The 15989-nt window shown below is 35.2% G+C and overlaps 3 protein-coding genes across 3 annotated transcripts; 1 reads left to right on the top strand and 2 right to left on the bottom strand.

The window, feature by feature from the left end:
- Window positions 2049-5127, bottom strand: LOC18766847 (sorcin). Its single transcript, XM_007200312.2, has 10 exons — window positions 4987-5127; window positions 4827-4885; window positions 4699-4739; window positions 4532-4563; window positions 4268-4296; window positions 3702-3738; window positions 3490-3546; window positions 3197-3273; window positions 2816-2889; window positions 2049-2293 (listed from the first exon to the last, which is right to left on the bottom strand). Exons 1-10 carry the CDS (start codon window positions 5068-5070, stop codon window positions 2274-2276), a joined length of 510 nt encoding a protein of 169 aa, XP_007200374.1. The 5' UTR covers window positions 5071-5127; the 3' UTR covers window positions 2049-2273.
- LOC18767364 (protein LAZ1) lies at window positions 6388-11196 on the top strand. The gene is made up of 9 exons (XM_020570714.1): window positions 6388-6466; window positions 7334-7600; window positions 7703-7759; window positions 8373-8481; window positions 8974-9158; window positions 9266-9354; window positions 9521-9782; window positions 10028-10279; window positions 10470-11196. The coding sequence occupies exons 2-9, from the start codon at window positions 7448-7450 to the stop codon at window positions 10824-10826; spliced, it is 1464 nt and encodes a 487-aa protein (XP_020426303.1). The 5' UTR covers window positions 6388-6466; window positions 7334-7447; the 3' UTR covers window positions 10827-11196.
- Window positions 13752-15918, bottom strand: LOC18767409. Its single transcript, XM_020570016.1, has 6 exons — window positions 15762-15918; window positions 15567-15647; window positions 15062-15190; window positions 14899-14961; window positions 14629-14753; window positions 13752-14100 (listed from the first exon to the last, which is right to left on the bottom strand). The coding sequence occupies exons 1-6, from the start codon at window positions 15897-15899 to the stop codon at window positions 13908-13910; spliced, it is 729 nt and encodes a 242-aa protein (XP_020425605.1). The 5' UTR covers window positions 15900-15918; the 3' UTR covers window positions 13752-13907.

Raw genomic sequence — 15989 nt, 5'->3', positions numbered from 1 at the left:
TGTTTTTGTTTTTGGGGTAGGAAAACTACCCATAATTTAGACAATGCATCCCAAAAAGGTCAACTATTTTTAATAACAATCTGGTCCAGAGTGGCATATGAAGATAAAGAGATTTATTAGTGACTCTTTTGGTTAGCTTGTACAAACAGTTTCATTTTATCTAAGATGGTTAATGCAGTTGCCACATCTTTTTGTTCCCTTTTTTTTTTTTGGCCAGGCTTTCTGTTCCCTATTTCGGTTCTTAGATTACTTTAACTTTAAGACTTTATTTTTTTTAATCAAAAATAAAAATAAAGTTTAGTAAAACAAAACAAAACTGAGTGTAACTGGACAAAACGTGAGTGCGAAAATCAGCACCTTTATTTGTTATATTTTAAAGTTTGATTTTCATGTTTAATTATTTTGAAGGACAACAGCTTTTTTATATGGCATTAGTAAACACACAAGCCACATATTAATTTTGAAATCGTTGGACCTCCCATTTTCGTCATCATCAAAGTAGGGGTGGGTGTAGTCCGATTCGTTCCGGTTTTTACTTCAAATTTGAATCGAAATTGGAACTATTAAACCTGTTTGATTCAGTCCAATTTTAATGAATTTTTTTTGAAATTGGCTGCTCCAGTTTGAACCAATTTCGGTTCAATTTTTGATTTAGAATCGGATTATTATTATTATTATTATTATTATACATAAAATTTATACAAATTTCAACTAAAATTTTATTTTTCGGACTTAAAAATTAACAAATGATCAAATTTTATATAAAAAGAGACATTGGGCCTAGAAAAGAGAAATGTTTAGAAGTTGGGCTTAGGAAAATATTAGTTACGAGATTAACATGTAGCATTGGATTTAAATAATTTTGTTAAAAAATAAAATAATACACAATCGGTCACGTTCGGCCTGGTCCCATTTTTCCACTACAAGAATTGGAACCGAAATATGACCAAATTGGTTCGATTCAGTTTTTGGTCAAGTCGATCCAAATTTTAGTCAACTAAGTTTTTTCTGATATTTTCAGCCCAATTTGCTATTTCCATCAGAATTAGGTAATATCATACAATTTTTTGGAAAATTATTGTAGACTGCCTCAGAAAGTATTTGAGATGCCGCTACTGAAGAAACATCGGATCATATCACTTGAAACTAGTACAGGAGTGGATAGTTCGTTCTTTCTTTTGGTGTTCCCCCAAAATCTCATAAAAGAAATATACATACGATCCAAAACCAATCGATATGGAACTCAGGTTTTAAATTTGAGGAGAGCATCATAGATAGGGATCATCTATAGTTTCTTTCCACCAATCAGCTAACCTAACTAACAAAACCTTCATTGGTCGGTGCAAAACTCTAATATGCTAAAAATTCCTGTCCTGTCAATATATAGAGCAATCAGGCTAGAATTGATGAGCCTTTACACATCGAAAATTGAAACTTAGCTGGATCAACCTATTTTAGTCAGTCATGAATTTTGTTTCAATGTGAAATATGTGGCCTCTCTGTTCTAGCAATGCGAAAGATGTGCCTTGAATATTCACACTAGAAGGCCAGTTGGAAATAATGTTGTTTGGAGTTATATATATATATATATATATATATATATATATATATCAGTCCCCTTCTATTGAGGGATCCCTCAAATAGACGTCTTTTAGGGTACTCTACAATTTTTTTCCCAATGATCCAAACCATCTATTTTTTAGGTCTTCATTCATAGATCATCCTTACAAAAAATTAGACAAATCGGAAACCGTTTCGACATCCAATTGTGTCTTACAAAATCAATGAACACGGTACTTCAAGAAAATGCTAAAATTTCAATAACTTAATTGAGTGGTCAAATGATATCGGATTCAAGTGATTTTTTGTAGGGATGATCTTTGAATGAATATCTACAAAATAGACGGTTTGGATTAGTGAAATACAATCCGGAGTGGGGCCTACAAGGGGTGTCCCTCAAATAAGCTATTTGAGGAATCCCTCAATGGAAGCTCTCTGTATATATATATATATATATATATATATATATATATATATATATATACAAGTGAAAAAATAAATATTAACTTCCCTTTTTTATCCGCAAGCTTTTCCGAATGAACAATATTGCAAATTAAAACTACATCAATAAGGAAATTGATGGGATACATGTTGAGAAGCAAATCTATATTCTGCGGACCATAAATTTAAAAGAAAACACACATACAGACACTAGGAAACATAGATGTACATAGGAATTGGATTCCCCAACATCCCATGGTCATTGCCGCATTTCATATTCTGCAATTGGCAGCTGGACAATAAAAGAATGACATAATGATATTAGATATATGTCAATTATTGATGAATATTATAATAAAATTAGCATATTTTGCATATGTGATTTTTCAGATAACCTGACATGGAGAAAATTATAACACCTGGAGGCAAACCTTCTGTCAAAATGGATTGAATTTGATCCAGCAATTAATGAGACTACTACTTTTTTGCTAACGAGATTATAGGCGCAAATACAATTGAACTGGATTTTAAAGAAAGATATGGAGTTGCAAAGTCCTTCCCTTCTAGTCATTCTTAAAAAATTGAACTCCAGGTATGGGCTAACAAGAAACTAATTGTTAATTAATCAAGATGTCCACAAGAAACAGGGAAGAAGTTTGACAGCAAGGATGAAGAAGGTGGGAATTCTACTTTGTTTTTTTTCCCCTAATCAACCAACCTAATATTTTTATAATTAAATGACCATTTACATTGATGGGGATGCGCAAAACTGTAATAAACAATAAATTCATGTCATACTGAATCAGGCACTTACTGCAAAAGACAAACTGGTTGAGATCCAGAGACACTCTGCCTTGTTTAGCTGTATCAAATGAATTAAACAGATTACTGCAAGGAAAGAATGACAAACAACACCATTAGTCTTCGGAATAGCACATTCTAGAATTTCAATACTGGCATTTGTCTAACTTGTGTTGACGCAAAACATCGAATTTTGAAATTTCCACCTGAAGTCATAGCATCACAAAATGGAACCTGACACATATGTGCGTGTTTGTACATGTATGGATAATTTGTCTAATCTAACCTAGGAAAATATGACAGTCTTCATTAAATCTGAGTTAAAACCTCAAAATCAATGCACGAGCACCATTCTTCAAAACATATGCTTTTTGTGAATTGAAATGCAACCTACCGAGCAGACTGCAAAAATATACAAAGAGATATGAAGTCATCTAGTCGGAACATTCCTTTCTTCTTTTTATCAAAGCTCTGCACAATTAAGAGGAAAAAGAATTATCTAATCAGCCTTATCAAACCATCTCAAGCCATATAGCTTTTTGATTTCTTTTATCGCCCGTGCTGGGGGGGGGGGTGGTGTGTTGGGGTTAGTGGTGGTGTGGTAAATCAAACATTCATCACAGCAGACAAGCGCACAACCAAAAGGATAATATTAGAGTCATTTTATGTAGAAAGCGGATGGTATACCTCACAGACTGTGTAGAAAGCGGGAGAGTCCAGCGAGAAACCAATTTTTACCAATGCCTGTCGCAATGGTTCAGCAATTGAGAATCCAGAAAAGAAATGAAAAAAAAGAGAAAGGCCAGGGAGGAAAAACTAAGAGACTTCCCATTACGATACCGTCAAAAGATATCTAAAAGACACGAACTTCAATTTTTCATCCAAGAGTTAGATATTACCTCATGCACATCATCAGGAACAATATAGCCACGACCCCTGTAAAACAAACCAACAAAATTAGACAGTTGCTAAATGCTTACAACTGTATGTGAAGCAATTATCCTCATCACCATTTGCAACTAAAAGGAGAATATAGATTATATGCACAAATTAATAAGTAAGCTGTAGGCATTGTGAAATGTATATTATGTATGGTTGGCAGAATATCAGAGGAGCATAAAAGTTAAAGTCAAGCACTGCATTGCTCAAACAACATTACTTTATAAAGTGCTCGAATTACGTAAGATGCCCAAGTTCTGCAAAAGACTATCAAGTGAAAATTTAGTTTCCATGGACAAAAACTAACTGCCGATGTCTATTATACTTAGTAGAGTGCATGATCTACGAGCAAAAACATACACCGTCAACCAAGTCTTAAAGCAGCCAACTTTGCTTCCTACTACCACGGTTGAATCTATCAAATACACCTTTAATTAGTTCGATATGAAGACACTGCACCTCACAAAATCATGAGACCCTGTTTACCAGAGTGGACAAGAAAAAATCCTTAAATATATTGAATCACCTCTCTCGGTCTGAGAAGGCTTGTTGAACCTGAAAAGAAGACAGAAATCGAAACAAAATTACACATAAGTTGTAGGAATACTTGGCACAAATCGGCATACTCAAATTGAGGTATTACATTTTCAGAAAATAAGGGCTTGAACCTTTAAAGAGATGAGTTGATAGTAACAGAGTAAAGACATAACACAACCACATATCACCAAAATTACAAGACAGACAGGAAGTGTTGAACCAAAAATTGAAATTTCAGGATCAAAGTTTTCACCTTGAGAAGGAACTTGTTGAGCGCCACAAACTCTGAGACACAAAAGTGTACAAAATCAGTGAACCCATATGACAAAATCATAATATAAACAAAGAGGATACAAATTGCAGTGTTAAGCATAAAAGTACTAATGAAAGTTAAAAACTTCTGCATTAATATAAGCATACCTTCAAAGCTCATCGTCCCATTCCGGTCAAAATCATACATCCTGCAAAAGGCTACATATTTATCAATTATCTGTGCAAGTGAAGTAAACATATACAAAAAGATGGTGTGAATTTATACGTATCTGTACCTGATCATTTGCTGAACAACCGAGATAGGGAAGTCGAGGTTTCCAACAGCAAGAGCATTCTGATCATCGATACGTCGTCGTTAATCAGGTGAACGCAGAGGGAAAAAAAGAAATTTGAGAATTTGGGAAGTTTAGGGTAAATAAGATGAAGAAGAAGAACCTTGAGCTGCGGTGCAGTGATGCTTCCCGTATTGGCCGAATCAACTCGGGCGAACCACTCTCTCAGAACTGCCGAGTTCTCCATTTTCTATCTGAGACCGAGAGTGATGTTGTGGAAAGAAAGCTGGATGCTTTTCTCTTCCAATTCTTTAAATCGTCTGGCGACGGTGTCGTTTCGTTCACTTCACGCGCCTTATTTACATGCCAGAATTGTTTGTTAACTCCGTTTTACAACTCGTGTGTCGGGGTTCTAGAGCTTCAAATTTCAGTGGTAAAAAAAAGCACTTAATTATGCTCACATCACATCCAACAGTAGTAGAAATTTGACTCTTGTTCTCAGCTCTCTCATTCATAATTTTTAAACCATTAAGCTGGATGACTTTTTTTCCTCTCTCAAATTAAAGTTTAAAATCCAAATTAAATTAATCTTTAAATTAGTTTTTTCTTATTGTCAAAATTAGGAATGCACATCATCAAGGAATTATGAAGGTTCGAACTTAATTGTCTATAGATTAATATCATTTTTCATTAAGTTAGACCCTACTAGTCTTTAATTCGATTCAATTGTACTACTAATTTGAGATTTAAATCGAAAGAAATCTGAATTGAAATGCTACATTAATTTAAGGTGTTAAATATAACCAAAACCACACTTACCCTAAATACAATATGAAATCTCTTGTGAAAAGGTAGTACATTTTCTCCTGCGCATTTAGACAATCCGCCGTCATGATTAGAAATAAATGGCTACAACAAGTTTGATAAGTAGTTGATATTCAAGACACATATTTCACATTCCATGAACAACGTGCCCACATGTTTCACATTGCAAGAACACAGCGAGGCCACATGGTTCCCATTGCACCTGCTACCTGGAGAAACCATGGCTCCATCCATTCATTATTATTTAAAAAAATCATATCATTAATACGTTCATCTTTGTAATTCGGATACAAAGTTGAACCATGCCAAGATAGAATTCAAATTCATTTTAAAAAATGATAGGAAAAAAATGCAGAGTCTAAGCAACCAATATATATAAGAGAGAACACCACATATATATAAGAGAGAAAAAGTATTATTTGAATAAATAATATGATATGTACTATTTTGGTATTCCGGTTTTCAGCACGAATGATCACTTCATTAAACTTATTTCACTTAAAAATTTACAATATACTATTAAACTAAAAATAAAGAAAAAAGACAGAGATTAGTCCGTTGATCAAAATAGTGTGTTCGCTCCTACTCTCGATGGATTATCCTCTTCCTGGAATAGTTTAGAATATAATTTTGTTAAAAAAGAAAAGAAAAAAAAAAAAAAGAATCTCTCCACTCACTCCGTTAGAAGAGGTGTCACGTGCCGCGTCCGTGTCAAGTTTCAGATGGTTCTACAATGCGAATTTCGTGAGGTTTATATTGTCCACTTTATTTTCACAAGAATGATACTTCTCTCTCTGTGGCCAAGTCGACGAAGCTCTGTAAGTGGTCTCGGAGCCTTATCTTCCTCATTTACCTCCATCATATTGATTGGATTATCTGATTAATTGACATCGGCAATCAGTTCATATGCTTTTAGTTTCTGAATAATCTGCTTGGTCGCTGGTAAAGTGTGGGAAAATTATTTCAATTTACTTCCTTTAATGTATTTGACTTCCATTATCTGAGCAACTGGACCTAAATGAGCTCATGTTTGTTAGTCGAGCTGAGTTTTTACCTTTTTGTTAATAACCTAATATAATTAGATTGAATATCTTCTGTTCTTTTTTGTCTTTTCATGATTTCAAATTTGTTACAGTTCTTCTGGATTTTCCCCCTCTCTTTCTTATGTGATTGATCTAATTGATTTCCAATGTACAAAAAGTTGATTTTGTTTTTGTCCACTATTGACTTCTGAAATTGTTGAATTGGAATAATTACTGAAAAAATCCAATTGTATTTTGTGAAAATGATTCTTATATGCAGTGTTTATGGGTATTATTAGAAATCCCAAAGACTGATAATGCACTTTCGGGGGACCATTCCTAGCACTTTTTTCTCTGCTGGTTTGAGCTGCCAGTTTTTGACTGAGTATGGTTTGTATGATAAAATGTACAAGAATATATGCATTATAATGGTTTGGTGTAATGGTAACACACGCACAGCTTAGGCATGCAGTGGAGTGGTGATCTCTGAACAAATTATGGCATTAGTTTCTGGTTTTCCTTGCACCCATTTTCCCATTTTGTTTCCTTGCCAACCTTTTTTTTGTACTTTGCATGAATACCATATATTAGGTTGTGTGTTTTGGTATCTATGTAATTTGTAACTATCAATTTATGCTTATTATTCATCGTCTGGGTGAACAGGTCCATAGTCTGTGGTCTGGTGATTCAGCACCTTATGCATATGTTTGTGAATTGATGATTCCATTATGCTGGCAATATTTGAGAATATAGGCTGGTTAAAAGGAAACACAGCTGATGAAGATAACACCATTTATCGATCTCATTACCCAGTTGGCCTACACACCTCCTACGTGGGCAAGTCTAGTTTCCGGTGTTTTTGTACTCATCACTCTTACTCTTTCAATATATCTTGTGTTTGAGCACCTTTCTGCATACAAACTTCCTGAGGTATTCATTCGTCAATGATACAAATTATATTTAAAATGTGCATGCTTCAATATTGATGTATTGCTAATGGACATGCATTTTACCATTTTGGTTTGTGTTCAGGAGCAAAAGTTTTTAATTGGTGTTGTCCTCATGGTTCCATGCTATGCAGTAGAATCAGTAAGTTTTTTTGGTTTAAATTTATTTTTGTTTCGATATAAATGTTTATTCTTTTATTTTAATAAAGAACCATGTGGAATCACATAATTCTTTGTTTCTTTTTAAGTCAGGCCTCTATTTGGGGTTATAGGATTCACAAAAACATATAAGTTAGTTTTGAAAAGAGGGATAGGAGAGAAAAGGTAGGGAAAGCAGTTCAGGAAAAAGAGGAATTATGGTGTACACATGACGTTTGTGCTTTTAGTTACTGTCAAGGAGAATGTTTGCGGCAAAATAGTTTGTTGTTTAATGTGCACGGTGAACCTTCAATTCAGATTTAACATACGAAAGATGTTGAGTTTATCAATTTTGATATATATATTTCTTTGGTTCTCAAACATCTGTGTTTCTTTTCGACACATCTGGAAGATGATGAGTTGAATATACATGTATTGTTCATTAAGTTGCTGCTACCGTTCATTTGTGAAGATTAAGTTCATATATTAGCTTTAAAAGTATCATTGTTGCTTATTATTGATTGTACTTGTATGTCTGTGTTACGGAAAAAGTATTCTGCCTCAGATTGTTGGCATTTTTGTTGTTTGTAAGATTCTAATTTGGTTGTTGTTTACAGTTAATATCGTTGGTGAACCCATCGATAAGCGTTGATTGCGAGATTCTACGGGATTGCTATGAATCCTTTGCCATGTATTGCTTTGGAAGATACCTGGTTGCATGCTTGGGTATGTCATTTTCAAGAGCTTTTACAACACCATTGTTTATGTAGAGTTTCATAAAGTTTAGAAGCTTTAGCTAACACGTCATCAAAACTTAAAATGTAGATGCTTTATGCTAGTAAATGTTAATCAGAATTCAGATGTTAACAATCTTTAATTGAATGTGGACAAGATTTCACTGTTCACGCACCAGTATGATACACATTCAATTCTCTCTCTCTCTCTCTAGATAGATGCACAAATAAATACCTATTATGGACGGAGCCATCATATAATGACTATATCAATTTATTACAGTTGCCACTTTTAATCCTAGTCTTTATATGGGAAGTTCAAGTAATCAATGTTTGATGGTGCACATAAATGTCCAAGATGTTTTCCCTTTTCAATTTGTAGTCCTTTCTGTTTTAATAGACAAAGATACTTCTTTGCTTCCCTTGTTTATGTTTTTGCGCTTTTGACATTTTCCTTTTGTATATATATTTTTCTTCTTCTAAGGTGGGGAAGAGAGGACTATCGAGTTTATGGAAAGGGAAGGACGTGCAAGTTCTAAGACTCCCCTATTAGAATATAGTTCTGAAAAGGGAACTGTTAAGCATCCTTTTCCATTGAATTATATCTTGAAACCATGGAAACTTGGTCAATGGTTTTACCAAATTGTCAAATTTGGAATTGTTCAGTATGTATGTTTACCATCACTTTGAATTTTTTTTAATTACTTTCTGTTGTTTCTTGTTCTCTAATTTCATTTCCCTTATATAACATAAATTCACTTTTTATCTTCTGCCAGATGTTAATTAAGTCTCTCAGTGCTATTTTAGCTGTTATCCTTGAAGCTTTTGGTGTATATTGTGAAGGAGAATTTAAATGGGGATGTGGGTAAGTGAATCTCAATTGTTTTTGGAAAAGCATTTGTAATTTGAAATGGTGCACGTAATTGGCAGTTATATGTGATAGGATAAGTTGGTTTGTTTGTATTTTTTTTCCCAAGAAGCTCTTTTAACACAGAGGGAATCTAATGGCCATAATTTTCTTTTGTTTGCAGGTATCCTTATCTTGCGGTGGTTCTAAATTTTAGTCAGTCATGGGCGTTGTACTGTCTTGTTCAATTTTACGCTGTTACAAAAGATGAACTAGCTCACATAAAACCATTAGCCAAGTTTTTGACATTTAAATCAATTGTTTTTTTGACATGGTGGCAAGGCGTGGCAATTGCTCTTCTTTATGCCCTGGGTTTGTTCAAAAGCCCTATAGCTCAAGGCTTACAGTTTAAGTCAAGTGTTCAGGACTTCATCATTTGTATAGAGGTAGAATGTTAATGATGCAGAATGTTGGGTAAATCAATTAACATGTCAGAACAGCACATGTTATTGTGTCTTTTCAATCTTTATGCACTATTATAGTCTTCGCAATGATAATTTATTCTCCCTTAAACTCTTGAGTTAATGTGGTCTTCAAAGTTATTAAGAATGTGAGTTAAAATATTCATTCCCGTTACCATTTTCATGCAACATGTTTTAGTTTAACAGTTCTGTGTTTTCATTCTGCACAGATGGGCATTGCTTCTGTTGTTCACCTATATGTGTTTCCTGCAAAGCGTTATGAGCTGATGGGAGATCGTTACACTGGAAGTGTCTCAGTTCTTGGAGACTATGTATCGGCTGACAGTCCTTTGGATCCCGAGGAGGTTAGGGACAGTGAACGCCCCACGAAGCTACGCCTTCCCAATCCTGACATTGATGTCAGGAGCGGAATGACCATAAGAGAAAGTGTTCGGGACGTTTTCGTTGGTGGCGGGGAATATGTAAGTCATCTTTTTAGTCTTACAGTACAAATTTGAATATATCCTGGAATATGGAACTAATAGATGTCAACAGATTCTGAAGCAAGGGTTATTATGAAATATATTAAAACAAAGTATAGCCAATAAGAATTTGCACAATACTGATCTTATTTAGACTTAGTTCTGAATCTGCTCTTTGCTTCTACTACAGATTGTGAAAGATGTGAGGTTCACAGTAACACAGGCAGTAGAGCCGGTAGAGAAGGGGATCACCAGGTTCAATGAGAAGCTACACAAGATCTCCCAAAACATTAAGAGACATGACAAAGAGAAAAGAAAAACGAAAGATGACAGTTTTATAACGGCATCATCACCAGCACAGAAGTTGATTCGTGGGATAGATGACCCTCTTTTGAATGGAAGCATGAGTGACAGTGGGGTTGCAAGGGGAAAGAAGCATCGTCGAAAATCTGGATATACCAGTGCAGAAAGTGGGGGAGAGAGCAGTAGTGATCAAAGTTACAGTGGGTATCAGGTAACAGGCCGTAGGTGGGTAACCAAAGATTAGAAGAGGAATATGATCATGGCAGTTTTATCATCAGATGCTGTGGCCTGGCCTGTGGGTAATCCATTGTTGTCTGCTTGGCTATATTTTTATCTCAAGGGGTTGTCTTATTGTTTCTTCCATTTCATTTTTATACACGAGGATGGTGAGAACTCTTGCCTGGGGTTACTTTTTTTTGCTAGAGGCATGAGAATTGTAAATGGTGTCTAGAGGAAACATTTTATTTAGGATGATGTAATTTGCACATTTATTTTGCGGACAGTAATTGTAACAGCAAAACTTAGAATTTATACCTTTTTTTTTTCGGAGAAGGGGACTCAAACTCGTTTATTTTTTTTCTTTCCTTCAGCAAATGCAGTAAGGCATTGTAATTTATGATTATGCCAAGCTCTCAGGTGGGTCTGGACTTTTATGGGTGCAATGGACTGCGTTTTAGGGTTTTACATTTCCTTTCCTAGGCTTATTATTTCTCCCTTTTTTAAAAAAAAAAAAAAAAAGCAAACAAACAGAACATTGATAAAAGGATAATCAATAATTAATAAACTAAAGCTGCAATACAACTCAGAAAAAAGTGTTTTGAAGGATCACATCACATCCACAACACTTCATATATTTCCATAAAAATTCCACCACCTTTGTCTTGAGCTCATTTGAACATTTTCTTGGCTCTTTCACTATTTGATCAAGAACAAAAAATCCCCAGTAAAATAAAAGAACAAAAAGAAAGTCACTGAGGAAGTTGTAATCCTACTTGAACCCGGAGGCAGACGGTGATAGTTGATTTTCTTTCTTGTTTGGGCTTCCACCACCACTTGACCAAAAAGAAAAAGAAAAAAGAGATTGATTTTCTGGGTGAACAAACTCATCAGCTGGCGCAGTGAGGCTAACCTTCAAACAGATCTGGAGCTCCCGACGAATTTGATATCATCTGAAGGCGCCATTAGGGCAGTAGAAAAAACCACCCATGAGGACAGATATTATGGTGAGATAAAGAAAATGGGCAAAAAGAAAGCAAAGTACTCAACAAGAACACTTAAAACCCAGAAACAATTCTGTAGACGACCCTTGGTTTGATGAACATTTTTCTGTAAAGAAACCCAACAAGATAGAGAAGAGCAACAAAGAAAAAAAGAACCAGAGAATAAATTAGAACATAGAAAAGAAGAACAATGAGAAGAACAGGCATTGTTATTTGCTTTTCTTTGAGAGGAAGGACTGTAGGGTTTTTGATATTTAGAAACTTTTTGATTTCATAAAATGACTGGCGTCCCTCATTTTAGAGAGAGAGAGAGAGAGAGAGAGAGAGAGAGAGATGGTGTGTTGCAATGTGCATGCTGCTGTGGTTGAACGTACGATTGATATGGTAGCCAATAATCCGCAACCAGCTGTTTCTAATTTGTCTTTAGTAGTAGTACAACAAGCTCTAAAAAACGAACTTTTGTGGTGATGTATTTCAACCAAGTGAGAAATTATTGTATGATATTGGTATACGATTATACAGTCCTGATCTCTTGGACCACAGGAGTTCAAGAGATTGTGGTCACTCACCGTTGGATATTCGTTTCTTAAAAGGAGTTCAAAATTGAGTGAACCCTTGAATTTACATCCAACGGTGAGTGACCACAAATCTCTTGGACTCCTGTGGTCCAAGAGATCGGGACTGTACGATTATATAGTATAAATCGTTTACGTATTATATAATTACGATTTTCCTATTTGTATAAGTTATATGACGTGAATAGTATATTGACCATATTCAATTTAAATGATCTTAATATCTAAACATCATAGAATTAGGTATTAAAATTTTTATATTATTTTATATAGTATCTCAATTCCTAATTTCTTGTGGATTTTATTTTCAAAGTTATGATTTCCTAGTCAAATAGGGTTAAGCTTTCCTAGTTTAAATAGGGTTAAGCTTTCCTAGTTTAAATAGGGTTAGGCTTTCCTTACGTTTTACTATTTAAGCTTATGCCGTGATCTCTCCTTATATAAAATATATCTCTTCTTTGGTCTTTATCAAAATATCCTTCAATTCATCCTCTTTTTGCCTGAAAATTAAAAGAACGAATCAATGTCTAATATTCTCGGGCTTCTCCTTGTTGTTCTTTTCTATGGTCTAATGTATTCTCTTGTTCTTCTCTTTTTTGTCTCTCTTATACTCCTTGCTGGTTTTCTCCATCAAAGATTTATCAACAAACCAGAGGACGTCCACCGCGATGTACATCTATCGAAGCGAAGGCGACATAAAATTCAATAGTAACCCAATCGGCTACCACTATATGCGTGTTACATCATCAAACTAACAAAGGTTTTTATGGAATTAGACAGCATGGACATACTTGAACTCTAGAGACATTCTGTGTTTTTCTATTTTTTTTACACGTTTTTCCTTGTGCGATGCTCTTTTCATCTTCTTCCCCATTACAGGTTGATATGATTCGGCAACTGTGGCAATGGTGGTTAATTTGTACTTTATTTTTTGTAGGCCCATTGGAGCAGTAGTTTGTACCTCATTTATGTTCTTATTAGTTCTACCTTTTCTGTGTGGTCTTGAATCAATAAAATCAAACTTCTTATGAGCTTGTCATCTACCAACTTACAGAAATTGTTGTTTGAACTTTGTTTTTAACACGGGGCCTGACAATGGACTGCCAATATCATTGGAATAGGTTGGGGCAAATACTAAGGTAAAGGAACTAAGAATCCCGTGAGATCATCATATAAAAAGAATCCTAATTAAGCCAGAACTCAATTACTTGAAAGCCAAGTTAATCTTTGGGGTTGCTTTTAAGCTGATTTCTTTGCTTCACGAAATTACTTGAGTGCAAAAGGGGAAGATAAAGCAAGGCGATGTCAACCAAACTCATTGAGAATGTAAAGCTTGTGTAGACAACAATTTCCAAAGTGATGACGGCTCCAAGGTTGGCAAATTGGTAAAACCATTTAACAATTCCAAAGTGACACGATATTTCTTCGTTAATGACATGTATAAATGTTATTTTAATCCTTTTCAATGACACTATCCCAGTTTTTCAGAACTTACAAAGAAAAAGCTGAAAGTTTCTTCAGAGGTAATACTCATATAACTGCCCGGAGCTCTGCAGTAAGCAGGGAAAATTTTCGGTGCTGTGACAGGACGGGAGGGGTTTGAACTGCTTGAATTCTCGATGCCAAGTCATTGTAACTGGATCCTGCATTTAGCTTAGCAGCATTCAGGATTGTCTGCAAGATTTGTAGGGTATCGCCATGACTAACAACTAAGATGGTGCACCTGTAGATTGAACATATGTAACAGACAACCACACACTTAAGATGATACGCAGGCAATGAAGGGGAAGACTTAATTAAACACAATGGAAGTCGAAAGAGAAAAGCAACCGCACAGCTGGATATAGTGTCTTATACAGCTAACAGAAAAAGAGACCTAACTGAAAATTGAACTGAATTTCTATCAAGAATTGCAAACTTACTCCTCCTCAGATTGATTAGTTTCGAATTCAATCTCTTAAGTGCCGAATGGATGTTTTATGGCTTTTTATCTATAGAAATTATAAATAGGCTTTTAAGTGCCACACCCTCAACTGTATATATTTTATTTCATGCCTCTGCAATCCAATGTGCCTGATGATATGCAATGTGAAACATGATGAACTGATTCAACTGACGGGGTTTTCAAACAGTCTGAGTAAAAGTGTCAAATATCATCACATAAGATGCTTGTAGATTTATTATAGATGTTTTGCAAACATGAATACAATGCAGGAAATTAGGAATACCAAATCAATAGATATACAATTACCCTTGAAATTGTGACTCCAAAGTTGCAAGAGCTTCTGCAAGTCTACACGCAACATCATTGACACTTTCTCCTCCTTCTGGCTTGGTGAATGGATCTTTCTCATCAAGAGCCCATATATCGTGATACTATTGGTAAAGGGAAAAGAGAATTAAGACAGCCTCAGAATAGGAGGATTATATTTTAGCTCCAGTTAAAAATCAAACAATACAGACAAGCCTTTAGTCTGTCAGTTAATCAGTGGAAAAACTACACCAGCACCAACAGACTTACTTTATCATGTGACAGAAGCTCATATGAAGGACCAAAGGAGCGTTCACGAAGATTTTCCATCACCTGTCCAGAAAAATCAACTTCATAATGAATGCAACAAGGGGGAAGGATCACTTGTTTGACAGATAAGTTAGTATGAAGCTTTGGGGCTGGACCATCTTACCTTACATTGAGCACCCTCAAATTGAACGTTCAAGACAGATGCAACTACTTGAGCAGTGTGAGTTGTTCTCGAAAACGGAGAGTAGCAAATGCAAACATTTTCAATCGGTATGTGATTTTCCTCAAGTACCTGACATACAATGCAAGACAGTCATTAACTAAACTTACATAATTCTTAGCTTAAATAACAACCAATATCAGCATTATGCATCAGGCAACCAATAAAGCCTTCTAGTTTATGCCTACCAAACTACTCACATTTCCAAATTTCTATTGGTTTTCTTTGTTAATTCATCAAATCAAATCTTCAAACCCCTTCTTGGTCTCCACTTGATTAAACCCTTTAAACCACTACATCTTGTTCATATCAGTGGTCAATTAGCAGAACCATTTAAAACCATGAAAAGACCAGAGAAGACATATCAGATGATTATAATGATCCAAGAAAGTTGTAAACATAAAAGCAAAACCCACAAAATTGGATGCTTAAAACACAAAGCAAGTACCTTTTGGAACAATTGCCCAGCCAACTGTGCCTGACTCACACCTTCTGGCGCCAATTGATATTCTTGGCGCGTACCATTTTCCTGTCAAGAAATGTTAGCTAGCCATGCGTCAAATACAAAATAGTCAAAAACTGAAGGACCAAAAAACAAATTAAGAAAAAAAAAAAGAAAAAAAAAAGAAAAAAAAAGAAGAACCATGGAGGAAACAATGATGCCTCTCTCATTCGGAATGCTCTTGCCGTGCCTCAGTACCCAGTATCTGTTGCTCAGAAACGTCGTCGTCTCAGCCATCTCGAAACCCACCACCACATCACACACCTCTTCTTCTCTCATCTACACTCTCTGCTAGTGTTTGTAATTTTATTGATGACATTTACGAGATCCCATTAGTCAGCCTACGTGGTCCACCAATGAAATAATTAC

The sequence above is a fragment of the Prunus persica genome, chromosome G8 (genome assembly GCF_000346465.2).
Source record: "Prunus persica cultivar Lovell chromosome G8, Prunus_persica_NCBIv2, whole genome shotgun sequence".
Taxonomy (NCBI): domain Eukaryota; kingdom Viridiplantae; phylum Streptophyta; class Magnoliopsida; order Rosales; family Rosaceae; genus Prunus; species Prunus persica.
The sequence above is the reverse complement of the archived record's forward strand: the minus strand, read 5'-3'. Positions and strand labels throughout refer to the sequence as shown.

What these genes read in the sequence shown, in the direction of transcription:
- LOC18767364 (XM_020570714.1), top strand. Translation starts at nt 7,448, where the DNA reads ATGAAGATAACACCATTTATCGATCTCATTACCCAGTTGGCCTACACA. An exon ending in CTGCATACAAACTTCCTGAG is followed by an intron (nt 7,601 to 7,702) that starts GTATTCATTCGT and finishes GTTTGTGTTCAG; the next exon opens with GAGCAAAAGTTTTTAATTGG. An exon ending in ATACCTGGTTGCATGCTTGG is followed by an intron (nt 8,482 to 8,973) that starts GTATGTCATTTT and finishes TCTTCTTCTAAG; the next exon opens with GTGGGGAAGAGAGGACTATC.
- LOC18766847 (XM_007200312.2), bottom strand. Translation starts at nt 5,070, where the DNA reads ATGGAGAACTCGGCAGTTCTGAGAGAGTGGTTCGCCCGAGTTGATTCG. An exon ending in TCACTGCACCGCAGCTCAAG is followed by an intron (nt 4,886 to 4,986) that starts GTTCTTCTTCTT and finishes ATCGATGATCAG; the next exon opens with AATGCTCTTGCTGTTGGAAA. An exon ending in TTCCTGATGATGTGCATGAG is followed by an intron (nt 3,547 to 3,701) that starts GTAATATCTAAC and finishes CCATTGCGACAG; the next exon opens with GCATTGGTAAAAATTGGTTT.
- LOC18767409 (XM_020570016.1), bottom strand. Translation starts at nt 15,899, where the DNA reads ATGAGAGAAGAAGAGGTGTGTGATGTGGTGGTGGGTTTCGAGATGGCT. An exon ending in GCATCATTGTTTCCTCCATG is followed by an intron (nt 15,648 to 15,761) that starts GTTCTTCTTTTT and finishes ATTTCTTGACAG; the next exon opens with GAAAATGGTACGCGCCAAGA. An exon ending in TTGGAGTCACAATTTCAAGG is followed by an intron (nt 14,101 to 14,628) that starts GTAATTGTATAT and finishes TTCAATCTACAG; the next exon opens with GTGCACCATCTTAGTTGTTA.